The sequence below is a fragment of the Lolium rigidum genome, chromosome 7, assembly GCF_022539505.1.
Source record: "Lolium rigidum isolate FL_2022 chromosome 7, APGP_CSIRO_Lrig_0.1, whole genome shotgun sequence".
Classification (NCBI taxonomy): domain Eukaryota; kingdom Viridiplantae; phylum Streptophyta; class Magnoliopsida; order Poales; family Poaceae; genus Lolium; species Lolium rigidum.
Window position 1 is genome coordinate 44,297,110 of NC_061514.1, and position 27,960 is coordinate 44,325,069.

Sequence of the window (27,960 nt, forward strand, 5' to 3'; positions counted from 1 at the left end):
TAGGTCTGGCCCGTCCACTTCGAGATATGATCTTTTGGTAGAAAAAGAGTTGTTAGGTTTGCTCACTGAATTACTTACTGAATCTCGTGTTTCTCTCAACTCCGATAATTTTTTACCCGCCCGTCCCCTGCTATGAGGTCTTTTACGGTGCAATTTACTAGTCCATAAAACTACTAGTATTGAGTTATATCCACCGCTGGTTTCATGGGTATTTTTCGCAATTAGGTAAGAAATCATGATAGGGATTTGATTTGATTAGTTACTACTAGATGGACCCAGCGCGGTCTGCTACGCCGGCCTCCGATATTAGCATTCTTTTCCAGCGCATAGACATGTTCGTTGTTATTTTACTGAGGTTTATTTTGAGGCACATTGTATTGTGGAATTTTTCCTCTATGGACTTGAATAGGCAACACATCAACATCTAGGAGATTGATTCATTACATATGCATACATTACGGAGCTGCTGGTTGCTTAAACATGTGTGGAGGGTTTTGATTTTCTAATTACATCTACAAAATGCAGAGAGCATGGGTACTATAAACTGGACATGCTGCTGCAGCGTCTAGGCATTCGTAGCAGCGATACAATGTAACCTTTGTTTAGTAGATGTCCCATGGATGAGGCGGTTGACTCCGAGCTCCTTATTACGATGCACCGCTAATGCTAGTCGCTTCTTCTGTGTCAGCTACTGGGAGCGCCTGTAGTTCTCTGGTGGCTGCACATTTCTGGTAATGATCGTTGGTGTTTTCCGTGAGAAGGGGCAGCGCCAAGCCTGTATTAGCTCCAAAATTATTTTGTATGAAATAAATCACAAGTGGGACGAGTGCTAAATCAATTGAGAAAAGGCTTACTCGTTGTAAAGAGGGGCGGGGTAGAATCCAGATCTAGATCGCCATTCATGGAGTTGTTGGCATGGACCCTTCCTCCTTTTTCTCTCCTAGGTACTCACGTTCAGTGTGGTCGTCGTGGATCTCTGGTTCTTACTCATCGCCAGAGTTCAGAGGGTCCATACTAACCTACAAAACACAGTAGATGAAAACATATATAAGAAGAACCATGTCTCATAGATACAGAAGCCATGATGAAACATGGACTCTACCCGCAATGGAACCCGTACCATTCCGAGTCAACCCGAAATTGCACCCAAAATTCCGAACTCATTCCGGATTCCACAAATTTGATGTTCAAGGACTATTTTGGCCCCGCCCTTGTATTTTAATTATTACTATTGTACCCCTGCACGTGGATAGCCTATATAAATGACCACATCTGCCCCTAGGAACCTAGAATGAGATTGAACTAAAATTAGGCTTGTTGCCACCTTCCATATGGAAAACTTACATCGGATAGCTACAAAACCGTTTGGTTGTATCCAAGTCTCCTCCCTATCAAAGAAATTTTCTCATTGAACTCTATCACTTTTGGTCTCTTGCTTTGCAACTCTATTATTTGTGATTTCTTCTTTATTATACAATTCTATCTTTGGTTTGACGATCTTTTCATTAGGAATTATGCGAATTCTATCGATTTGGTGTTTTAGGTCAACGAGGATAATCCCCCCACCCCAACGAGTTCTTTGTATTCATCCCCACGTTTCTCACCTCCAAATCATGAATTTGTGAGATGGGACCAAACCCCGTGGTTGACCCACATCAGCCCAGGTTAATAACTTTGGTTGTAGGCTTAGGCACACAAGATCATGTGGCTTGGGACCTACGTAGGCAATCACTACTACTAGTGCCAGGGTTCATCAGGGATGGGTATGCATGCTTGCTGATGATGGGCTTGACAAGACGATGAAGATGATGGTGACGACGACGATGATGATGTTGTTGTTGTTGATGATGATGATAGACAGATATATAGATAGATAGATAGATAGATGCGGCTTAAAACTTATTACAACATGTATATTTTTATGAGGTGGTATATACTAACACCTCATATGCGGTGCTAGGATAACATGTGGTGGTAGGCTGTCGCAAGGATCTCGGTAGGTCTAGGTCTAGTGCTCGCGCTACCTCGCATCGCGACAAAAATAATTCTATAAGTATGAAGCTTACGGACGTATCAGATCGGCAGAACCCAAGAAAGAAAATAGAGTAACAACACTCAGATGTTGGGTGTTGGGTCGTGTGAGCATGTGGTCTTGGGCGATTGGGCCTTATCCAACTCATTCTAGTCGCTCGCGTCGTCCTTGTGGTGACCACCGTTGCTCTAGGTCGAAGGGCGTGGAAAACAATGGAGATCTCGTCATCACGGACACTCGCAGAACACCGTCTCAGGCACCTCTTCAGAATCTTTCTCCGCCGGGGAAGCAGGCTGAATAGCAGGCAGTGGGCGGCAGAGTGAACCGCATTGGGTAAACTAGGATTCATTATTTTCTGAAATTTTGCATTTTGGTAGAATACTATTCCGATTTGTCTTATTTGACCAATATGTGAATTGCAACTTTTACCGTGCCCATGTCGATAGTGAAAGCTCCATCTCACACACGAAGATTATCAATACTAACCTGCAGATTTCCGATGATTAGCTTAATGATTTGATATTGTGCTATATCATGCTAGAGATATTCAAAAGTCTTGAACTGAGTGAAATTAAGAAAGATTATGAAAGGGAAGATAGAGCTTTGACATTGTCATGGACTTCTAGACTGCTCTAAAGCTTTTTTATCGGCTTTAATTTATAAAAGTTTCTATTGCCGTTATACTAACTAATTTTCTTAAGATCATATAAAGTATTAATGTGTTTAGATAAAAATATTATCATCAATCTTTATTTTATGCTTTAGAGTTCGCCCAACCTCAATTTTTTCCGTCCTTCGCCACTGGGCATTAGGTTAACACCATAGTGGCTAATATGAACTTGTGATCTAGTTTTGATAATGATCATGCATTTTTCCTTTAATTTATGGTTGGGTGTGAACTTGTGATGCTTGTGATAATGTTGCACTTAACTTGTTCTTTTTGTTCCATGTTAGTGGTGTGATGTACAAAGGGAGGCACCTGAGATTCTACAGTTCTTGGAGGATCTCCATAGATCAAGCCAATGGTTTCTCCCGCAATAACAATATAGGGCATGAAAGGTGGTGGAGGAGGAGAACCAAAAATTCTTGGCTGATGAGGCAATGATTGTTCAAGGTATTGATGTTCAAGATATATGGATGTCGAAGTTGTGGCAATGCCTGATCAGGCCCGACAGAGCAGGCTAAGAGATTTCAGAATCGTTGTCCTACTGGTGGTGATCGTCAAACAACTCTTTTTCTATTATCACTCTATGATCCGTGTGTCTGATTGGTTGTAATGGTAACTCACCAGTTTTGAACGAGGTAACCACATGCGAACTCATGTGGACAAGCAAACGTCTTCTACTTGCATTAGCCTTGCATAAAACCATGTGTGCAGCGAACCAGTCAAAGGGGTCACAGATGCCCCAAAAAATACAAACATCTCCCATGTGGGCAACCAAACAAAGTTAACAACGTTGCTTTGGCCTGTTTCTATGTGACCATTCCCCCAAGGAACAGGCGTCCAGGTATCCTAAATAGGCCCAAATAACCAAGCACGCCTTAGTGCACCTTTTTTCCGCCTTTTTGTAGATTCGAAATGTCTCAAACTTGTAGGAGACAAGAAAGCACTAGGTTAGTGACAAGTCAAACATATACGTAGTATAACCGAGGGAACATGGGTGCAAAAATGCCAGCCGCGAATACATCAGGTAAACATCTGCTTTGGATTACAAGATGTTTAGAGGATTTCCAAAAAAATAAATTATCAAACCCCTTTGGATAATAGGAATCGGATTACCAAATTTCTAGGGAATCCGTTCATATGCCCTCTGATGAACATAAGCCCCAACCTCATTCTATTTTTTTCTTTAAGAATGTTCATTGCATTTTATCTCTTAATACTCTCTGTGCTCAATGTTGTAAAATCTATATGTTTATTTCTTGTGACACCTCTTCGAGCATCCACATTGGTTGCCTTGGTACCCTTTGGATTATTAAGCCGGGACCCCTTCTTCCCAACCTCCATCGTAGTAGGTCGCAGCTCAGCTCGATCTGTGAGCTTTAAAGAGATATAAAACATCCACTCCATAGATACATGCAAACCAGGACAAGAATTATGAAAGGGAGTTAATTCTAATATCGCCACATCATCAGATATTCAGATGGCTATGCAAATTTCATCTCTCCAATTCACCCCTTGCCATATGTGCTTATATGGTTTCTCACACACACAAAATTGGTTGTGTGAACACTTTTCTGCAGATTCGATTTCTCCGTGTCATCAGACGGCCATGCAAATTTGATTTCTCCAATTCACCCTTCTACATTTGCTTTTCTTACATATAAAATTAGTTGTGTGAACACTTATTACTTTCTTGTCGTCTAGATCATCCATCTAGAAATAGTCATCACACCTCACCATATTATTATCGGGAGCAAACAAATAACTGATTAGTTGGCCATGTAAACACTTAATGGTTCTGTTGTCTTGACATAGGCGAAGGTAAGATTTTGGCTGTACAAGAAGCAGTTGGGTTGTAGCTTGCCAACGAGCGTACCCTCGTCCCGCTGGCTGACCCGTACGACATCGCCGGGTAACAAGGAGCCTTTCCGCCTGTAGTGCCCGTACACCGACGTCCGCTCCCGCGTCAGCACATACTCGCCGTGCACGAAGTGTGGCCGCGGGACGCACTGCCCTCGGAGACTATACCGACGGCTCCATCGGCGTCCCTCCTCCTCCATAACCCACACGCCAGTCATCACGGAGGAGTCACGGATGAAGATGCCCAGCCTCCCGTGCACCTCCGTCAGGTGGTAATTATGAGGCCCCGCCGGCGCCACGGGCAGCGCTACGACGGAGATGATGCGCTCGTCCTCCAGGTCGAACGACACCACCTTAGTGGCGGCACCCACGGTGACCCAGTGCGTCGCGCCGTCGATGCTAATGACGCCGGCGCTCAGGTTGCAGCTCGCACCGCCGTGCTCGTGGCGCCCCACGGGCACCTCTCGCCACGACATTTGGCCGAGCGTGAGAACACGCATGCCCACGAACTCACACACATGGCCGAAGATGCACGGGACGTGCACCACCTTGTACCGCCCCGACGTCGGGTGGCATGCGAAGCTGTACGCCGAGTGCCACAAATTCCGGTGGTGGAGGCCGATGAACCGGCCGGCACACGGCAAGGGTGGGAGGGGCAGCGTTTCGCCGGTGGCTGGGTTGACCAGGGTGATAACGCCACCTATCTCCTTGTCGTCGCACAGGCAGAGCAGGCCGTTGCACGTGCCCACCAGCTGCACGTCCCCGTCGTTTCCGCCGTCGCGCCGCCTCCACAGCTCTCTGCAGGTCCCCATGGATAGGTCGTCGACGACATAGGCGACGCAAGTGTTCGGGTTCCAGAGGAGGGCCTTGGCACGGCTCTGCATCTCCGTGGTGCATTCGCTGACCACGTCGCGCCAGAGCCGACACACGAGGCGGGCCCGGCGCAGGGAGCTCGGCGGGAGCCGCAGCAGGATCTCCACCAGGACGTCCGTGGGGAAGTCCCACACTCCCGTCGCCATGGCTACGAGTGCCGTCTTCTTCTTCTACCGGCTGCTCACCACGACCACGAATCCACCAATCGTGGCCGCACGGGGGTTGGATTCAGACTTTGTTTCCTGTATATATCGGGAAACCTATCTTGTCTGTCAAGTTTGTTGTGCATTAATTAGGATACGAGATGGTGGCGAATTATGAATAGAGAATTTTAAAAACACAACTTTTGTATACACCAGTTTTAAAGTACAGACTGCACAAAGCTATGTACACAAGGACTACATGCTGACACTATATTCAGTTGTTGATCGCACAACATGCTACACAAGGCCCTAGCTGACTGCCACGTACCTTCAGGATCATCATAACGGTGACAGCAAACCGCAATGGTGATCTGAATCCACAGATCGAGATGCCAGATGCAGAATCATAGTGGAAGCACACGAAACAAGCTGCAATTCAGGTGCACTTTTCAGGATTTCGGAACATGGATGCTGTTGCCGCCAGCTCCTCCGAGCATCGACATCAGCCCTCCACCATGCACCCTTCCCTCCGGCACGACCAACCCGAAGTTCTGGCTCCGAATCCCCTCTCCACCCTCTTGGCCATTACCCACCAGGTTAAACGAAGAAGAAGGTTTCAGGGAACCTTCTCGAAGGTTCGTGTGTGTCTGTCCAAGATCGCCTCGTCGTCTGCGGTGCAAGATGGAGGCGCCCTGGTGCCGAGGAGCGTCGACCCCCCGACCGCTTGGGGTCTCCTTCCAATCCAAGGCTTCTTGGAGGAGTGGCGGTCGGCCATGCCGGCACGAAGCAGAAGCCCAGGAGGACCTCGTTTGTATTTTTCTTTGTTTCTGGGTTTTTCTGTAAGAATCTTGGATAAATGCATATCGACCCTTTCCGCAAAAAAAAAAAAAAAAAAAAAAAGGTTTCAGGGAACCAGGAACAAGCAGCTGCGGCGGTATGAGCCTGCCACTCGGCATGTCTTGCAACGACTCGCCACAATCCGACGAGGCGCCAGGAACAGAAGAGGAGATCCCATGGTCCATGCTGCTGCCTGCCGTCCAGGAAGAGCCGATCCCGCTGAAGGCGCCATACCCAATCATGCGTGTGCCCTGCCCGCATTCTGGCTCTTGCTTTGAAGCCATCAAGGTTTCATGCGCAGAGCAGAGACCGCTCCTTCCCCTGGCAAACTTCTCACAGCCCATGCTCTAGTGCCCTTATTATCTATACATGTCTATTTTTGTGTTCAATGGAAATAATATAATGGCCACTTTTCTATTCTTCTGGATCGCTACTTCTGCGCACTGCACCTTGTGCATCTACCATGTCATCCCTGGTTGTGGCTCGGCTAGTGGCCTAGAAAGTGATTTTTTTTTCAATGCTATGCTAATGGCTATTTTCAAAGCGTTTCTCTTAAAGATTAACCCTCTATCTAAAGATGGGTCATTTTGGTTTGCTACAGTCATTTAGATTTTGCGTTTACGACCGAGGTTAGATATAACAGTTTTGCTAATTCTCAGTCGCCTGAGAATAAGCTAAATCTCAGTCACCTCAATTATCGTTGGCTTTGTGTGCCAAGATTCATGCTCGCTGTTTTCGGTTTTCAAGCGATGCAAGATACTGGTGTGTTGCTTTTGCAGCGTGTGCATGGGCTGCTAGTGTTTTTTTTAACAACGAAAGGCCGAGAAGAACCTAGACGCTGCATTGATCACAAATTGTGGAGGTACAAGTTACATAGAGTACCTTGAAAAAACAAAAAATCCAAACAAGCCCTCACAATAAGCACGAAGAAGCCTAAGCTGAAAACTAAAAACTCCATACGGTCCTTCTTCTCCACGAGATGCATCCGGAGTTCCACCGTTGGCCATCCTCTCTCTCACCGGGGACAACACCACTTGGGAGAGAGACGCGCAGGAAATCCCACAAAGGGCCTCCACATGCAGGTTGAACACACGCTGGAAAAAACCGTCGGCATCGATAATGGCCAACTGCTGGCCTTCATGGTTGGAAGCCAAACATGGGCCACCGAGATTGTACTCCTAGAAACTGCAGCATGAGGACATCCCCGCCATCTAGCACTCCTCTGAGATCATGCATGACCACAACCTCATTCGGCAACTCGCTGACAAGGATGAAAGGGGCATACCGAGGTGCATGGAAGAAGCAGAACATCACCAAACATGTGGACCTTATTTGAGGACATGCCAATGACAACCTCCTTTCCCGCTACCGGTTCTAGCCGATGGAGCACCACATGATGAGGAGGTTCCGCTGGAGCACACCATATCTAGCTCAAAAGAACCGATGGTGTACTCCAAGACAACGCCATAAGGGCAAAGCCACCTACAACAGGGGAAAACCTAGTACTACTATGTATATTGGAGTCCGTTAGGAATAACATCCGTCTCGGCAAAGCATTGGAGACAGTACGAACTGCAATCCGTCTGAGAGCCCACTTCTCCTCCTCCTCCACTTCTTTTCCTCCCTCCTCTCCTCCACCCGGCGACCTTTTCCTCCCTCCTCTCCTCCACCCACCTCCGGCTGGCCTCCTCCTCCACCCACCCACTCCGGCCGACCTCCTCCTCCTCCACTCACCCACCCACTCCGGCCGGCCTCCGACCTCCTCCACCCACTTCCGAACGGCCTCCTCCTCCTCCTCCACCCACATCAACCCACCCCACCCACCCACCCATTCCGGCCGACCTCCTCCTCCTCCACCCACCTCCAGCCGGCCTCCTCCTCCTCCACCCACATCAACCCACCCCACCCCACCCCACCCAACCACCTCCGGCGACCTCCAGCAAATTTTTTTAAAAAATCCGGCGAAATTCCGGCGGTCTCAGATCTAGATCTGGCCGCCATTTTTTTCTGAAATTCAAAAAAGAAAAACTGTGGCGCACCACCATCGGTGCGCCACAAATATAAAACTTTCTGTGGCGCACCTTGCCTGGTGCGCTACAGAAATAAAACTTTCTGTGGCGCATGGGTCCGTGCGCCACATAATTCTTATTTTGTGACATAGATTTTGTGGCGCATTGGCCAATGGTTACCGCGCACTGGTATATAGGTCCGTGAATTGAGACTTGCATTGGATATTTGGATTGGATCAAAGCGAGAGGGGTTCTAATGTGTTTTTGATTGGTGTTGCCGATGGCAGCGGCGACCATGATGCGATGGTGCCTCACCTGGGGACGCAGGCGTGGGTGAGGTCGCTCGGCTTCCCGATTGTTGACGACTGGAGGGCATGGCATCTCCAAGGACAGTCTGCCGGGTTGGTTCTTCTAGTCGTCTGCTTAGTTTTTCACTTTACTGCTAGTGATGTGATTCTTTTGTTTAACGTCTCTTCCATGATTTCCAGGTTCACCATAACTTACTCGAACAACATGACATTCGCAACTATTAAGGTACCAAAATTTACACCTCTCTGTTTGAGTTGCTGGAGTTTTTGGTCGGCAAATTACTAGTTTTAAGGTGCTGCTCCTAATTGGGTTGCAGGGAGCTGGACACACGGCGCCTGAGTTTGAGCCGGAGAGGTGCTTTGCCATGTTTAGCCGTTGGATACTTGAATCGGCAACTCTAGCCCCTATCTGTATTGTTTTTTCTGGGTAAAGCACACTATCTTTCAGTTATAATGATTATAGTTTGCTACGAGTCATTTAGATTCTGCGTTTACGACCGAGGTTAAATATATCAGTTTTGCTAATTCTCGGTCGCTGAGAATAAGCTAAATCTCGATCACCTCAATTATCGTTGGCTTTGTGTGCCAAGATTCGTGCTCATTGTTTTCGGTTTTCAAGCGATGCGGGATGCCTGGTGTGTTGCTTTTGCAGCGTGTGCATGGGCTGCTAGTAGTGTTTTTTTAACAACAGAAAGGCCGAGAAGAACCTAGACGCTGCATTGATCACAAATTGTGGAGGTACAAGTTACATAGAGTACCCGGAAAAAATAAAAAATACAAACAAGCCCTCACAATAAGCACGAAGAAGCCTAAACTGAAAACTAAAAACTCCATACAGTCCTTCTTCTCCACAGATGCATCTGGAGTTCCACCGTTGGCCATCCTCTCTCTCACCGGGGACAACACCACTTGGGAGAGAGAGCGCGCAGGAAATCCCACAAAGGGCCTCCACATGCAGGTTGAACACACGCTGGAAAAAAGCCGTCGGCATCGATAAGGGCCAACTGCTGGCCTTCATGGTTGGAAGCCAAACATGGGTCACCGAGATTGTACTCCTAGAAACTGCAGCAGGAGGACATCCCCGCCATCCAGCACTCCTCTGAGATCCTGCATGACCACAACCTCATTCCGGCGGTCCCAGATCTAGATCTAGATATGGCCGCCATTTTTTTTTTGAAATTAAAAAAAAATCTGTGCTGCATCATCGCCGATGCGCCATAAATATAAAACTTTTTGTGGCGCACCTTCCCTGGTGCGCCACAGAAATAAAAATTTCTGTGGCGCATGGGTCCGTGCGCTACAGAATTCTTATTCTGTGACATAGATTCTGTGGCGCACTGCCCATGCGCCACAGAATAACTTTTTTGGTGCGCCAGTAATGATCCTTTCCCTACTAGTGCATGTTGGTTCGTCTTTACTGCTCTCAGTGGGCGTTGGGGATTTTGCAAGGGGGTCGTAGTTTCTGTGCGGCGGGAGATGGTGTGCGCGATGCAAGCAAGGAGGCAGCCTATTTACAAGCGAGGAGGCCAGTGCGTGCATTAACGTTGGCGTGTGGGTTCCCTGTACATTGCCCCGTGGGAAAGACGCAACAACGACGAGACGCCTCGTCTGCCACTACCTCAGAAACCAGCGAGTCTTAAAAGCTAACCGTGTCTTTATTTCGGGATGCCTAGCCATCATCTCTGTGGCAGGGCCGGCTCTGGCATCCCATGCCGCCCCTTGTGGGACGGGGTTGGCCTGTGGGCGCGGAAATTTTTTGGACCACGTCGGGTCTAAATCTTTGGGGGCCGCGGTTGCTTCATGATTCTTGGTAGCGTGAATTGCAAGTAAGATTCGACGATATTATTGCTTGACTGGAAATTACTAGGTTAATAACTCATTCAAGTAAGAATTGGTCACACCCTATTTACTTCTTCCACCATTTGTGAGAGTGCCCACGATTCTACCACTGTTTTTTTTGTAATCAATAAAGGTCTTTTCTTACCAAGAAATATGGATGAACGATGCTGCTTGGAATCCTCGCGCAAAATTCAACCAGGGTAAGTAAATGTGTAAATTTATATTTAACCAGCATAGCAATGGTAGCAAAATAAGGAAGTACATTTAATTGAAAGATTATAACTCGCCCTTGAGTCCGCAAATAAGCTCCAGCAGTGTAATCCCTCAGTTGATCGAGGGGTCAACGACGTGGCCCGCGAAGAGGATCGCACCGGACACCTCCTCGATCACAAAGAAGGCAAACGGATGGTCGGCGACGAAATCCACACGCGGCGGCGGTGGCGGGGAGTACATACTACACCCAACTACAAAATTGGCGGTGAGAGCCGCGGCTTCGGTGCCTTCCTCATTCACCTCTATGAAAGCTTTGTGCATCACCTTCTGTAGCGCGAGCCTCCTCCCTCCTCCTGCGCCGTCCTCCGCCATGCCCGTCAGATCGGCCTTCCCCTCGTCGAACGCCTCTTTGAGGCCGAGTTCCCGGAGAGCGCCTGACATGTCCCTGCCGAAGCTGAGCTTGAACTTGGGCAGCCGGAAGTCGCCGACGAGGACGTCGTTCCTGGGCAGGTGCTTCCGCACAAAGTCCGGGTCACAGTTGATCTTGTCGGCGAGCCGCCACAGCCCGTCCCGCGCGTCGGGGAGGAAGACGCACATAGAGTAGATGGGCGCCGGCTGGGCGGGCAACGGGCGGCCGCGTTCATAGCGGAGCTGGAGCACCTTGAAGCCGTCGTGGCAGGCGAGGAGCTGCCTGCCAAAGTCACGCATGAAGGGCACGTCGACGTCGGTGCGTCGAGGCGGTGGAACTTGTCTTCCTTGGTGAGGTCCTTATCGAAGGGCTTCTCCCACCTGCCCTTGAAGTAGATGGCGTTGGCGAGGACGAGGTCCGTGAGAGGCGACAGCGCGCCCGGGCCGAAGATGGAGGGGATCAGGTTGTTGGTCGACGCCGCCACCCATGCGTTGATCTGCTTGCGTGCTTCCTCCGGCTGCATGCAGCACCACACACGTACAGTACTACTAGTTTACTTACACGTTGACATCCATGTGTATGAACTATGAAGTCAGGAAAAATAAGTGTATACGGACCTTTTGGCGGAAGTTCACGGCACGCGTGACGGCCTTGTACGACTGGACAGCAGCGTCGCGGTAAGCGGGGCGGAGGGGCATCGTCATGTCGTGCCACACGCCGCACGCGAAGCTGATGCGAGGCCCGCCGGCGTGGGACTGGTCGGCGAGGACATGACCGGCGAGCCCGCGGACGTGCTCGGCTAGGACGTCGCGCGAAGGTGCACCGAGGACGCCGAGCAGCTCGTTGAGGGTGCGCTCACGGGCGCCGGCGGCCACAAGCGATAGCGCCGCGTAGACGGACAGCGGTGAGTAGACGAGGTTGCCGCTCCTGCCGGCGTCGTCGGCGAGGCGCTTGTTGAGACCCAGCGCGAACGCCTGCATGCCGTTCGCAGATTGCATCTTGTCTTGCATGCGCTGTGTTTGTCTCCTCCTCCAAGTCAAAGCTTGCAGTTTATATAACCCAACCTGACAATAGGGCTAGTTGACTTGGGTCATAAGTCATTAATCACCATTAGGCTCACTTCGGCGTCACCGTGCGAGGCCGGGCCTATATGGGTCGGCTACCACCGCCGTTCCTCCTCCATAACCCAAAGCGGCACCTGGGTCGTGGGAAAGTAGTCACTTGTGACGGTGTTGAGTATGGATCGATGAACTAGGTAATATACATTTCTTGTCAGCAGTATCGTATTGTAGTACACCATAATATTATAAGATTTTTATTTCTAATAAGATATATGTATATATTAATATATACGTGACGATTTGTCGTGGTAGTATCTAAAATCGTAAGATACTATAATACTGTCGGGATACTGATAACCAAACCCTTCCTTTCATACACCTTAGGTTGTGCTCTAACCCGACCGGGCGGAGGTGGTGCTCTTATCCTCAAAGGAATATTTATCACCAATTACATCTTGTGAATTGATAAAGGATTGATAAACTAAGTCAGGCAAAGCTTTTGTATTGTCTACAAATCCTTGCACTTGCAAGTCAACGGGGCCTCGTAGGTTGTCTGGATGGAGTCCAACTAAGTCCTTGGGAGCCAAAAAATGGGTGACTGGTTGACTGAGCTCAGTCCATGTTGTGGCTAGTGCGTGGGTCAAAGATCTATTGGGCTAGGCCTAGCGGGAACGACTGAATTTGCCATTTCCCAGAGACACCGTCGCAGTTGCCTCCCTAGGGCCAAAATACGGCACTGCCCACACGAGCTGTTCACTACAGGAATGGTGATGTAATGGCCAAATGTTGGGCCGTCGGCATATGGTCCGGCACGGCCAGCCAGCCCGTCTGATCCTCGGCGTATTGTTACCGTCGGCGTAGCGAAGTCTACGCCGAGGATAGCACTCGGCATATATTTGGTCCTAGGCGTATAGCTACGCCGACGGCCATCCTCGGCGTAGGCTATTTTTCAAATTTGTCTAATTTTATAAAAAATCATAACTAATTCATATGATGTCAGAAAAATGTGTATAAGGTATCAAAATGTTCAGAAAAACATCATCTACCTGTTTATGTCAAAATCATGCATATTTGAACCATGTACAGTACCATATTAACATAGTAACAATTCAAACACTTTCTTATATGTCCTCGGGTTCCCGTTTTGGCTAGATGGCAATTTAAACGAAGTTAGAAAATCCCGCGGAGCCGCATGACGTCATTTTATGTGTCCTAGTAACCACTCCAAAAGACGGAATTGGGATACGACAATCATTTTGGAAAAACCTTCACAAACAGGGCTATCAAGTCCGGAATTCTATGGCTTTTAGGGGAAATGAGTAGGAAACGGCCCGTGACACCGCATAGTTTGTCGGAACGAGGCCATATTTGGCACGTGCGTGGTCCCTGGGATGGGAAGCAAGGCCCCGGAAGAGGATTTCCAATCCGACCAATGGGCGATGGTTTTTTCATTTTCGGGGTGCCAAAACGGGTTTTTTTTGTGAAGCGACTACATGGGGCAAGACCTCCGCGTCGTAGTAGGACACCGCCTCCGCACCACATATCACATACCATATGTGCACGCTAGCTATCTGGGAATCCCTGCGGCTTCCTGCGGTGTCCCGCCGAATCCGCTGGAAACTGAACGGATTTGAACTAGGGGTACACTTTCCGTCGCTCAATAAATTCCACGAAAAATGCTTTTAGGTCTACGACACATCACTTTATGTGCTAAATTTTTTCCGTTTAGCGCGATGGTGAACGGGTGCACCAGCGCGCCCGGTACGGCCATACCGCATCTCCGTAGGGCAATTTTGGCCGGATGTCAATTTAAACTAAGTTAGAAAATCCCTTGGAGCAGCATGGCGTTATTTTATGTGTCCTAGTAACCACTCCAAAAATTAGAATTAGGATACAGCAATTATTCATCGCCAGAGTAGATAGATCATGTGATCCGCCACCCCAGCATCGAGCCGGCCTCCTCCGGCGAAGAAAGAAGCCAACACCACCAAACCCGTATCAGCCCGGGCATCCTCGGAGAAGCAGAGGTGGCCTGAGGAAGATTGCCCATAGGAGCACCCCACTCCGGTCGCCGCCACTCTGCTCCACCGCCACTTGAAACGGGGGGACAGGTCGCCGCCGCGCCCCCGATCTCCTGGCCGAGATCCATTTTTAGGATGGCCAGCAATCATCTCTATGACAATGCCGGCTCTAGCGCCCCCATGCCGCCCGCTGTGGGGCGGGGTTGGCCTGCGGGCGCCGACAATTTTTGGACCGCGTCGGATCTAAATCTTTTGGGGCCACGGTTGGGTTTTTTCCGCTCCTCCTCCCCCTGTTGGGGCAGCCCCCTCCCCCCTCAATTAGTATTGTTGAATTTGCTTCGTGATTCTTTATGGTGTGAGTTGCAACATAGATTGCAGGTAAGATTCGACTATATTGCTTGACTGGAAACTACATTAATAACTCATTCAAATAAGAATTGGTTACACCTTTTTTACTTTCTTCCCTGATTTGTGAGAGTGCCCACGATTCTACCACTGTTTTATGTAATCAATAGAGCTCTTTCTTACCAAGAAATATGGATGATCAATGTTGCTTGGGTGCAAGTAAATGTATGTAAATTTATATTTAACCAGGATAGCAATTGTAGCAAAAATAACGAAGCACATCTAATTGAAAGATTATAACTCGCCCTTGAGTCCGCGAATAATTAAGCTCCAAGCACCGTAATCCCTCAGTTGATCGAGGGGTCAACGACGTGTCCCGCGAAGATCATCGCACCGGACACCTCCTCGATCACAAAGAAGGCAAACGGATGGTCGGCGACGAAATCCACACGCGGCGGCGGTGGCGGGGAGTACATACTACACCCAACTAGAAAATCGGCGGTGAGAGCCCATTGAAATGTGTGTGCTATCAGTGATCCCGGGAATAGCACTATACACATATATCCTACCTTTATTTAAAGGTAGGGTGCTACACATTTGTTACTAAATATCTTGTGGATGGTTTTATTATTGTGGATGAGGCACTATATCCTATATGATTAGATTTATATTATAATATTGGTCAAGAGGTCAAGGTTGAAGGTTATTCCTCAATTTTGGATAGTTGGTGTTTGATATTACGTGCGAGATTGTTTCCTAACTGGATCGAACGAAGCACCAACCTCAGATTAGATTAAACGGTCAGGATGCTCCAAATCTTCTTCACCAAACGCGTTGTACGACCTACGACCAACCCTAATATAATACTATAGAATATATTCTAGATACTCTTGTATTTTTAAAATATTTAATTAAATATTACAAAGTTTAACTTTGATTAAACCTAAATACGAACGGAGAGAGAAGCTGAGGGTTGACCAGATAGTTTCTTTATGTACAACTAGCCACGCCTGACGTACGGATTGAGATCTGCTGTAGAAGAGGGAAAAAACATTAAATAAGTCCCATTGAGATCATGCTCACCGTATTTTTTTCTCTCTCTCTCGGACTCTTAAGATCCAGCCATAGCGTCCATCTCTCTCAGACTCTTAATCTCCAGCCAGTAGAACAACAAAACAGAGCAAAAGAGAGCAGCTGACCACCATTGTCTCATAAAATGATCGGACGGATTCTCCTGCCGCTCTGCTTCTTCTTCTCGATCGGCCTCACCGCACAGCAGCTCGTCCTCGCTGCGGCTGCCTCTAGTTCGAAGGTAGTGACTACCCTCCCTGGATTCGACGGCCTCCTTCCCTTCCACCTCGAGACTGGGTACACATCTTCTCTAGCTCTTCAGTTAGTGTTTCTACGCAAGAGGTGCGATCCCCTTGAGCGATTCCATTGGATTTAATCGGCTTATGCTGCTACTACCGCTACTTGATTCAAAGTTACGTGGAAGTGGATGAGGTCAACGGCGCGGAGCTATTCTACTACTTCGTCGGGTCGGAAGCCGGCGGCGAGGATGCTCCTTTTCTTCTGTGGCTCACCGGCGGCGACCATTGCTCCGTACTCAGCGGCCTTGCCTTGGAGATTGGTACATTTGAGTTTGTATTCTAATGCTCTCCAAGATTCATATATGATTTCATACATGTGCACCACAACTGCAGGCCCATTCCAATTCGTCATAGAGCCTTATAATGGCACCGTACCGAGCCTGCAACTCAACCCGTACGCGTGGACGAAGGTTGGTCCCGTTCTGCACACTCCAGCGTAAATATTCAGGTTCGTTCCTGCCTTGACAAGGTCTATATCTGCAGGTGGCAAATGTTCTTTTTGTCGATGCGCCGGTTGGGGCGGGATTTTCCTTTTCTAGAAAACCTGAAGGTTACAATGTTGGGGATGTATCAGCCTCACTGCAGCTCCATGAACTCCTCATCAAGGTACTAACTAATCCCATTCGAAAAAACTTTTTGAGATGGATTCAGTATTCATTCCTGAATAATAATCCATAAGTTGCTCGAGTTCAACTCTTTTAGGTTGATTTGAAAATCGATGACCCGAGGATAAGCTCACGTTTTTTTTTTCCGATAAGAGAGCATCGCCCCAGCCTCTGCATTAATTGATGCACACGGTTTCTTTTTTATTAACCATAAGTACGGGTTCAACAAAAATCAATCATTATAATCAATCAAAATGTAAAGTCGATACTAAGATCGACCAAAAGAAAACACGGCCTGTAGAAAAGCTATCCATTGGCTATTCTATTAAGATGCCGCCATCCAATAGCCTGGAAAAAGCAGTCCTGAGCAACCACTAGCATCCGGTTGCATCCAGTAACCATATCCCCCGCAATTCCAACGGAAGGAGGAAAACCCATTGTTGAATCAATGAGCAGCCCGTCGGATAACCTGCAAAAAATTAGTACCAGTATTCTTGTTAAAAATGATATCATTGCGACTTGTCCATATGGACCAACAAATCGCAGAAACACCAATGCGAATCTTTTGCTTATCAGTCTTTGGTACTCCATTCAACCAATTACCAAACATATTAGTAACATTCGATGGTGGAGAAATATTATAAGAGAGATAAATGATGCGCCAAATCAATTTTATAAATGGACAAGCAATGAACAAATGATTAACGGTCTCAATAGAATCACAAAAACAACATTTTTGACACCCATTCCACTTCCGTTTAGCTAAATTGTGCTTAGTAAGAACGGAAATTCAATTCGGCTCCCGGGTGCATATGCTCCCTCTATCAGAAAATTATATTTCGAAATGTCGAAAAAATTTGAAAAAAAATTCTACATGTACATCTCCACAATATACGTACGTTCGTCAAGTTTCGCGAGGAATCAATATGTTCTGTGGTCTGTGTAAAAAAAGAGAAAACTTATCTCCTGAAAAGCCTTATTTTCAGCATGGAATTTTGTCTTTTTTACACATGTCACACGACACATCGGATTTTTATGAAACAACTTTGTGAGCGCGTAGCACGTGAAGATGTACGTTCGAATTTTTCGTTTCAAATTTTTTAAATTTCAAAATGTATGTAAGATGCATTTCAAAATAAAGGGAGCATATGCTCCCATGTGCCAAAACACCATTCCCAAGAAAGAAGCACTTTATTACTAAGAAACCACATGAAAATCTTATTTTTTAGGGGAATTTTTATTTTCCATAGATATTTCCTGAGATATACAGTATGCCCATTCATTAAATCAAGATACATAGGTGCCGACACTTAGGTGCCGACAGCGGTGGCGCCCTAGGATGTCGTTCTCCTTCTTGAATGCGTCGTTTGGGAGTTGCGATCCTCTACCGATGCGGGTGGCTTGTGTTTCTCCGGGTGAAAACCTAAGTTCCTTTGGAGCGGGCGATGGCGATGGAAACGCCGTTATCTTCTTGAAGGCGTCGCCTTGGAGCTTCTCAACCCTTGTGGTGCGACGGGCTTGCAGCTGACCGTGGAGTGGCTTTGTGGTCTGGGCGGAGAATGCCAGGCGGCGGCCCCGGAAGGTGGTTGTAAGCCGAGGCGGCGGCCTCAGAAGCTTGGCGACCATGGCTCTATGAGGCAGGGCCGTGGTTTTGCATTGCATGGTAACGAATTAGTGCCATGAGGGTGGCTGGTTCGTCACCATAGTCTATTTTTTTTTCATTTCTTTCTCTTTTCTCTTCGTTTCCCGATGTACTAGTTCCATAGTCTCTTTTTTTTCATTTCTTTCTCTTCTCTGTTCGTTTCCGGATGTACGTTAGTTCGGGTGACATGTGTGTACGTTTCCCTCTGCTTATCGATGAATGCTAGCATTTACTGGATCTTTCGAAGAAAAAGACATGTCGGTTTGTATAGATAAAAAAATAGAATAATTTGTCAGCCTTTGTCATGTTGGATGCAACTACCACACTATCTAGGTTATTTTTTGTTGTTGTGTTTAATAGTTTAGTTTCCTCATGTGGTTGGTGTGAAGTAATAACCTGTCGGAGATTTTAAATGGTGCAGCATAAAACTGGCTTAAATTCTCAATGTACTTAAGTACTCACATCTAGTTCGGACGCACCAGCCTGACCCCTGTGTCGCCCTCCTCTGGCGACCTGGGGGAAACCCTAGCCGCCGCCGCCCCAGGCTCCCCACCTTCCTCCCTTCCCTCGCCGCTGCCAGAGGGGGGCCGGCAAAGCCGCGCGCTCCCCAAGAAAGGTGGCGGCGGGGCGTTTCTTCCCGTCCCGCATCCATGGCGAGAGGGAGTTCGCTCGGGCGCGGCTCAAGGACGGTGGGTGCTGCGGCGTGCGGCTGGCGCGGCGGCGTGCTGGGGGTGCGGCAGCGTGCAGCGGGAGCGGAGGTGCTTTGGGCCCCAGGCGGCGCGGTGGAGGCGTGTCGTCGCCGGCGTTTTGGTGGCCTGGACGGGCGCGGGGAGCGTCGCACGGGAGATCTCCGGGCTCCAGCGTCTCAGGCTGCGGGCGGGCGCGGCCACTGCTGGCCGCTGGCCGCGCGAGGGGCTCCGGCGGTCGTGGGCGGCCGGGCCAGATCTGGCCGGGTTGGCCGGCGCGGGGCCCCCTGGCCGTGGAGGTGATGCGGCATGCTTCTGCAGCTGGGTGGTGGTGTGCCGGGGCGGTGCCCCCGGGCAGCGGCGGTGGCCGCGGCGAGGTGCTCCTGGGGCGAGGGGTTCTGATGTGTTGCCGGGGCGGTGACCCCGGGCAGCGGCGGCATGTTGGTGGGTGTGTGCAGGGCTCTCTTCGGCGTTCGTCCTTGAGCCTTGTGTCGGTGTTGGTCGGCGTCCCCTCTATGTGGCGTTCCGGCGGCGCCCACGGTGATCTTCGGCAGTACTCCGTTGGCTTCAGGCTGTTCTGCCCTCTGCGCGTTGGCGGATACATGCGGTTGAAAGTGGTGGTTTGTGCCGGTCCTTGTTGGCGGGCGCGGGGTCTTGGAACTCTTCGCTGGGCGAAAGCTCTGTCTTGGCGGCCGGCCAGGACCGACGACGGTGACGCCTGTGGGCGCCGCATATTTCTTGAAGGCGTCATCGTAGCGGGTGTTTCTTGTTCTCCGCTCGGGCTCTCCGGGGGAAACCCTAGATCCCTCGCGGGATCGGGCGTGGGCGGCGCTCTTGCGTCGCTTTGCCTCTTGAGGCCTCGCTTTAGATGTCCACCGGACAAATGGGACTTGTGGAGTGTTCTGGTGGTTTCGGCGGAGGCGGGTTCGTCTTCGGCCAGGCGGGGCGCGGCCTCGGGGCCGGCGTGGTAGTTGGAGCGGTGGCTCCGGTCTTTCGCCTCCGCCTGTTGCGTTGAGGTGTGGTGTCGGCCTGGCTGGTCGTCGACCCGTGTGGAGCGCAGCCTCGGGGCTGGCGTGTGGTGTCGTGTTGTAACGGTATTTTGGCCAGTTTTTCTCATAAACGGGCCAACTCTTTTCTCCTATATCAATGAAAGGCAAAGCTTTTGCCTCGTTTCAAAAAAAAAAAAAGTACTCACATCTTGAAAGCACTCACATCGATTCAAAATCATTATAAGCGGCGAGTGTGAGCTAAACCGATCTGTAGCTTAATCTCTATTAATTTTGGCCAATTCAGTTTTGATCTCTACCACGGTTATTCTGTTGTGATACTCTGACATTCCCAGCTTTTATCCTTTGCTCAACTCAAATTAAATGTGTTTTTATGAACTAAGCTTAGTGTGGCTCGCTCAAACTCGACTCATTTTATATCTCTAGTTTTTTTTTTCTTTTGTGAATTTGTTTATATGTCTAGCTAATCCATGTGTCCATGTATAAGCTGAGTGTGGCTTTCTCAAACTGGACTCATTTGTATCTCTAGCTAATGGCATCCGCTTTATTGTCTAATCCATGTCTAGTGGTTCACCGATCATCCGGCGTTCCTGGGAAATCATCTCTATATCGGGGGAGACTCCTACGCTGGGAAAATAGTGCCATTTATCGCACAAAAGATTTCAGAAGGCGAGAGCGCTAGTATTATTGTATTTCCACTAATACAAGAATGACAAGTTTTTAAACTGAATGAAAATTCCTCTTGTTAAACTGTCTTCATACTTTACCCCTTCAGGTGTTGAAGCTGGAAGGAGCCCCCATCTCAATCTCAAGGTATCATCATAACTCTAATAATGCTCGCAAAAAAAATTGTAATACCAAAGGGCCATCTGTGATACCGTTACGAGTTTGCATATGGTCACATTGCCATCATTGTTTTAGTTAAATACTAGTATAGTTTTTCACGAAACCGTTATTAGTTTATTTATTTCACTCCTAGGGCTATCTAGTGGGCAATCCGGCAACAGGTGAAATAATTGATTATAGCGCTGCAGTTCCATATGCTCACGGAGTTGGCATAATATCAGATCAGTTATATGAGGTAATTGAACTTATCGAGATCCTCTCAATGCCCTCAGATCTGCAAGCAAGGGTACATCTTTTTATCGCAACTGAAAGCGTGATCATGATACTATTTTTCACATTATCTTGTCCTGTAGACCATAGGTGGGCATTGCCATGGAGAAGACTACAAGTATCCCACCAATGCGTTATGTGCTCAAGCTTTGGATACGTACAAAAGTGTAAGAAGGAGATATCCTAGATATCTTGTTTCTATTTGCTGAAAGATATCCTGCAAACAATTTTTTCAAGATATGTTTCATCCATGGTAGTATCTGACTGAGTACCGAAGGTTAACTATATGGGTAATTATATACTGCATGCCATTCCAATTGCAGCTCCTCTCTGAAGTTAGATGGGGCCAAATATTGTTAGACAACTGTGGTGGTTTTACATCTACTGGACCGGGTAGAGAAATGGACGATTCAGCTGGTGCTGGTAGGAAAATTCTAAGTGAGGAGAAAGATGGAGCCGAAACGGTGAAACGTCTTAGAAATCCACCACCTAGCCCGACACTTGACTGTCAGGTAAGTGCGCAGCAGTCCTGTAGTGTGTTCCCTTTTCTCCCGTTAATCCAATCATAATTAAGCCACGGTCGATTAGACCTATGGCATCTACCTGTCGTATTTCTGGGCAAATGACCAGGGCACCCGAGACGCCCTCGGGATCAAGGACGGCACCGTGGAGGAGTGGGTGAGATGCCACAACGGCGACGTGCCATACACCGCAGACATCAGGAGCAGCATCAAGTACCACCGGAACGTCACGGCCAATGGTTACCGCGCACTGGTATACAGGTCCGTAATTGAGACTTGCATTGGATATTTGGATTGGATCAAAGCGAGAGGGGTTCTAATGTGTTTTTGATTGGTGTCGCCGATGGCAGCGGCGACCATGATGCGATGGTGCCTCACCTGGGGACGCAGGCGTGGGTGAGGTCGCTGGGCTTCCCGATTGTTGACGACTGGAGGGCATGGCATCTCCAAGGACAGTCTGCCGGGTTGGTTCTTTTAGTCGTTGCTTAGTTTTTCACTTTACTGCTAGTGATGTGATTCTTTTGTCTAACGTCTCTTCCATGATTTTCCAGGTTCACCATAACTTACTCGAACAACATGACATTCGCAACTATTAAGGTACCAAAATTTACACCTCTCTGCTTGAATTGCTGGAGTTTTTGGTCGGCAAATTACTAGTTTTAAGGTGCTGCTCCTAATTGGATTGCAGGGAGCTGGACACACGGCGCCTGAGTTTGAGCCGGAGAGGTGCTTTGCCATGTTTAGCCGTTGGATACTGAATCAACAACTCTAGCCCCTACTGTATTGTTTTTTCCAGGGTAAAGCACACTATCTTTCAATTATAATGATTATAGTTTGCTACAGTCATTAAGATTCTGCGTTTACGACCGAGGTTAAATATAACAGTTTTGCTAATTCTCAGTCGCCTGAGAATAAGCTAAATCCCAGTCACCTCAATTATCGTTGGCTTTGTGTGCCAAGATTCATGCTCGTTGTTTTCGGTTTTCAAGCGATGCAGGATACTGGTGTGTTGCTTTTGCAGCGTGTGCATGGGCTGCTAGTAGTGTTTTTTTAACAACAGAAAGGTCGAGAAGAACCTAGACGCTGCATTGATCACAAATTGTGGAGGTACAAGTTACATAGAGTACCGGGAAAAAACAAAAAAAGATACAAACAAGCCCTCACAATAAGCACGAAGAAGCCTAAACTGAAAACCAAAAACTCCATACAGTCCTTCTTCTCCACAGATGCATCTGGAGTTCCACCGCTGGCCATCCTCTCTCTCAGCGGGGACAACACCACTTGGGAGAGAGAGCGCGCAGGAAATCCCACAAAGGGCCTCCACATGCAGGTTGAACACGCTGGAAAAAAGCCGTCGGCATCGATAAGGGCCAACTGCTGGCCTTCATGGTTGGAAGCCAAACATGGGCCACCGAGATTGTACTCCTAGAAACTGCAGCATGAGGACATCCCCACCATCCTGCATGACGACAACCTCATTCAGCAACTCGCTGACAAGGATGAAAGGGGCACACCGAGGTGCATGGAAGAAGCAGAACATCACCAAACATGTGGACCTTATTTGAGGACATGCCAATTACAACCTCCTTCCCCGCTACCGGTTCTAGCCGATGGAGCACCACGTGATGAGGAGGTTCCGCTGGAGCACACCATATCTAGCTCAAAAGAACCGATGGTCTACTCCAAGACAACGCCATAAGGGCAAAGCCACCTACAACAGGGGAAAACCTAGTACTACTATGTATATTGGAGTCCGTTAGGAATAACATCCATCTCAGGCGGCAAAGTATTGGATACAGTACGAACTGCAATCCGTTTGAGAGCCCACTTCTCCTCCTCCTCCACTTCTTTTCCTCCCTCCTCTCCTCCACCCGGCGACCTCCTCCTCCTCCTCCACCCACCCACCACCTCCGATCGGCCTCCTCCTCATCCTCCACCCACCTCCGGCTGGCCTCCTCCTCCTCCCACCCACTCCGGCCGACCTCCTCCTCCTCCACCCACTTACCCACTCCGGCCGGCCTCCTCCTCCTCCACCCACATCAACCCATCCCACCCACCCACCCATTCCGGCCGACCTCCTCCTCCACCACCAACCTCCAGCCGGCCTCCTCCTCCTCCACCCACATCAACCCACCCCACCCACCCACCCACCTTCGGCGACCTCCAGCAATTTTTTAAAAAAATCCGGCGAAATTCCGGCTGTCCCAGATCTAGATCTAGATCTGGCCGCCATTTTTTTTTGAAATTAAAAAAAAACTGTGGCGCACCACCGCCGGTGCGCCATAGATATATAACTTCTGTGGCGCACCTTGCCTGGTACGCCACGGAAATAAAACTTTCTGTGGCGCATGGGTCCGTGCGCCACAGAATTCTTATTTTGTGACATAGATTCTGTGGCGCACTGCCCATGCGCCACATAATAACTTTTTTGGTGCGCCAGTTATGATCCTTTCCCTACTAGTGCATGTTGGTTCGTCTTTACTGCTCTCAGTGGGCGTTGGGGATTTTGCAAGGGGGTCGTAGTTTCTGTGCGGCGGGAGATGGTGTGTGCGATGCAAGCGAAGAGGCGGCCTATTTACAAGCGAGGAGGCCAGTGCGTGCATTAACGTTGGCGTATGGGTTCCCCGTACATTGCCTTGTGGGAAAGACGCAACAGCGACGAGACGCCTCGCCTGCCACTACCTCGGAAACCAGCGAGTCTTAAAAGCTAACCGTGTCTTTATTTTGGGATGGCCCAGCCATCATCTCTGTGGCAGGGCTGGCTCTGGCGTCCCATGCCGCCCCCTGTGGGACGGGGTTGGCCTGTGGGCGCGAACAATTTTTGGACCACGTCGGGTCTAATTGGGGGCCGCGGTTGGTTCATGATTCTTGGTAGCCTGAGTTGTAACATAGATTGCAAGTAAGATTCGACGATATTGCTTGACTAGAAATTACTAGGTTAATAACTCATTCAAGTAAAAATTGGTCACACCTTATTTACTTCTTCCATGATTTGTGAGAGTGCCTACGATTCTACCACTGTTTTTTTTTTGTAATCAATAGATGTCTTTGAGTCGAGAGTGGACTTTTGGAGCAGGTGCTTGGTGAGCACCCGTATCCATACCGTGTATACTGCATCAAGATTCGTGCAAATTCTTTTTGTTCCCCTCTCAAACAATTTCTCATTTTTGTATCTCTCGCACCACACATTGTTTGAACAAAAAAATTTGCAGATCACTTAAACATAACAATTAGAACATGGGAAAAATATTTTGGATTTTTTATTTCATTGTGTAAATATATATTTCGAGAATTTATTTTGAATTTTAAATAATTTGAAATTTGAAAGTGCACGAAAAAATTCCGAGCTGTTTTTGTCTCATTCCATTTGTTATTTTTTAGTGAATTGCAAAAAAATCAAATCAAAATATTACATAATTTGAGAGATATAAAAAAGAGAAAATGAAAAAGTGTTAGGGTGCGCAGGCGCACCTGCTCTCTCACACTTTTCCCCTTTCTTATACCAAGAAATATGGATGATTGATGCTGCTTGGAATCCTCGCGCAAAATACAACCATGGTAAGTAAATGTATAAATTTATATTTAACTAGCATAGCAATGGTAGCAAGATAACGAAGTACATTTAATTGAAAGATTATAACTCGCACTTGAGTCCGCAAATAAGCTCCCAGCACTGTAATCCCTCAGATGATGGAGGGGTCAACGACGTGGCCCGCGAAGAGGATGGCACCGGACACCTCCTCGATCACAAAGAAGGCAAACGGATGGTCGGCGACGAAATCCACACGCGGCGGCGGTGGCGGGGAGTACATACTACACCCAACTACAAAATTGGCGGTGAGAGCCGCGGCTTCGGTGCCTTCCTCATTCACCTCTATGAAAGCCTTGTGCATCACCTTCTGTAGCGCGAGCCTCCTCCCTCCTCCTGCGCCGTCCTCCGCCATGCCAGTCAGATCGGCCTTCCCCTCGTCGAACGCCTCCCTGAGGCCGAGTTCCTGGAGAATGCCTGACATGTCCCTGCTGAAGCTGAGCTTGAACTTGGGCAGCCGGAAGTCGCCGACGAGGACGTCGTTCCTCGGCAGGTGCTTCCGCACAAATTCCGGGTCGCAGTTGATCTTGTCGGCGAGCCGCCACAGCCCGTCGCGCGCGTCGGGGAGGAAGACGCACATGGAGTAGATGGGCGCCGGCTGGGCGGGCAACGGGCGGCCGCGTTCATAGCGGAGCTGGAGCACCTTGAAGCCGTCGTGGCAGGCGAGGAGCTGCCTGCCAAAGTCACGCATGAAGGGCACGTCGACGTCGGTGCCGTCGAGGCGCGCGGTGGAACTTGTCCTCCTTGGTGAGCTCCTTATCGAAGGGCTTGTCCCACCTGCCCTTGAAGTAGATGGCGTTGGCGAGCACGAGGTCGGTGAGAGGCGACAGCGCGCCCGGGCCGAAGATGGAGGGGATCAGGTTGTTGGTCGACGCCGCCACCCATGCGTTGATCTGCTTGCCTGCTTCCTCCGGCTGCATGCAGCACCACACACGTACAGTACTACCAGTTTACTTACACGTTGAAACCCATGTGTATGAACTATGAAGTCGGGAAAATAACTGTATACAGACCTTTTGGCGGAAGTTGACGGCACGCGTGACGGCCTTGTACGACTGGGCAGCAGCGTCGCGGTAGGCGGGGCGGAGGGGCATCGTCATGTCGTGCCACACGCCGCACGCGAAGCTGATGCGAGGCCCGCCGGAGTGGGACTGGTCGGCGAGGACATTACCGGCGAGCTCGCGGACGTGCTCGGCTAGGACGTCGCGCGAAGGTGCACCGAGGACGCCGAGCAGCTCGTTGAGGGTGCGCTCACGGGCGCCGGCGGCCACAAGCGATAGCGCCGCGTAGACGGACAGCGGTGAGTAGACGAGGTTGCCGCTCCTGCCGGCGTCATCGGCGAGGCGCTTGTTGAGACCCAGCGCGAACGCCTGCATGCCGTTCGCAGATTGCATCTTGTCTTGCATGCGCTGTGTTTGTCTCCTCCTCCAAGTCAAAGCTTGCAGTTTATATAACCCAACCTGACAATAGGGCTAGTTGACTTGGGTCATAAGTCATTAATCACCATTAGGCTCACTTCGGCGTCACCGTGCGAGGCCGGCCTATATGGGTCGGCTACCACCGCCGTTCCTCCTCCATAACCCAAAGCGGCACCTGGGTCGTGGGAAAGTAGTCACTTGTGACGGTTTTGAGTATGGATGAACTAGGTAATATCCATTTCTTCTCAGCAGTATCGTATTGTAGTACACCATAATATTATAAGATTTTTATTTCTAATAAGATATATGTATATATTAATATATACCTGACGATTTGTCATGGTAGTATCTAAAATCGTAAGATACTATGATACTGTCGGGATACTGATAACCAAACCCTTCCTTTCATACAGCTTAGGTTGTGCTCTAACCCGACCGGGCGGAGGTGGTGCTCTCATCCTCAAAGGAATATTTATCACCAATTACATCTTGTGAATTGATAAAGGATTGATAAACTAAGTCAGGCAAAGCTTTTGTATTGTCTACAAATCCTTGTACTTGGAAGTCAACGGGCCCTCGTAGGTTGTCTGGATGGAGTCCAACTAAGTCCTTGGGAGCCAAAAATTGGGTGACTGGTTGACTGAGCTCAGTCGATGTTGTGGCTAGTGTGTGGGTCAAAGATCTATTGGGCTAGGCCTAGTGGGAACGACTGAATTTGCCATTTCCTAAAGACACCATCGCAGTTGCCTCCCTAGGGCCAAAATGCGGCACTGCCCACACGAGCTGTTGCGTCCATGGAGATGGCACAAGCTCCTACGCTGCAAAGAAAAAGGGGGCGGGAGTATTCCGGTCACCTCCCACACAAAAAAAAACCGTTCCCTTTTTCTACCGTCTTCCGTCACCGCCAAATTTCGAAGCACCCTCCTCCCCCTTTGAGCTCTCGTAAGGCAGTGATGATAGCCCACTTTCTGAGGCGAGGCGGCGAGGTGACTACATCCACGTACTTAATTATTACTATTGTACCCCTGCATGTGGATAGCCTATATAAATGGCCACATCTGCCCCTAGAACCTAGAATGATATTCAAGTAAAATTAGGCTTGTTGCCTCCTTCCATGTGGGAAACTTACATCCGTTAGCTACAAAACTGTTTGGTTGTATCCAAGGCTCCTCCCTATCAAAGAAATTTTCTCGTTGGAGAACTCTATCACTTTTGGCCTCTTGCTTTGCAACTCTATTATTTGTGATTTCTTCTTTATTATAGAATTATATCTTTGGTCTGGCGATCCTTTCATTGGGGATTCCACCATGAGGTTTTTTCCTGTGAACTCTACCGATTTGGTGTTTCAGGCCAAAGAGGATACTCCCCCACCCCAACGAGTTCTTCGTGTTA

At 48.8% G+C, this 27,960-nt stretch overlaps 1 protein-coding gene, 1 long non-coding RNA gene and 2 pseudogenes across 2 annotated transcripts; 1 reads left to right on the plus strand and 3 right to left on the minus strand.

Annotated features, from left to right (window-relative positions):
• Positions 1–5,754: 5,754 nt before the first annotated feature.
• On the minus strand, positions 5,755–6,751 carry LOC124678901. Its single transcript, XR_006994684.1, has 2 exons — positions 6,486–6,751; positions 5,755–6,197 (listed from the first exon to the last, which is right to left on the minus strand). It is a non-coding gene; the product is annotated as an uncharacterized LOC124678901 (long non-coding RNA).
• A 4,138-nt stretch (positions 6,752–10,889) lies between these two features.
• On the minus strand, positions 10,890–12,197 carry LOC124671247 (annotated as a pseudogene).
• A 3,633-nt stretch (positions 12,198–15,830) lies between these two features.
• LOC124677511 (serine carboxypeptidase-like 18) lies at positions 15,831–22,333 on the plus strand. Its single transcript, XM_047213495.1, has 13 exons — positions 15,831–15,982; positions 16,099–16,244; positions 16,318–16,394; positions 16,468–16,590; positions 20,491–20,593; positions 20,700–20,737; positions 20,904–21,005; positions 21,124–21,207; positions 21,364–21,552; positions 21,629–21,822; positions 21,912–22,025; positions 22,113–22,158; positions 22,250–22,333. Exons 1-13 carry the CDS (start codon positions 15,831–15,833, stop codon positions 22,331–22,333), a joined length of 1,452 nt encoding a protein of 483 aa, XP_047069451.1.
• Positions 22,334–25,244: 2,911 nt separating this feature from the next.
• Positions 25,245–26,556, minus strand: LOC124671248 (annotated as a pseudogene).
• Between the last annotated feature and the right edge of the window lie 1,404 nt (positions 26,557–27,960).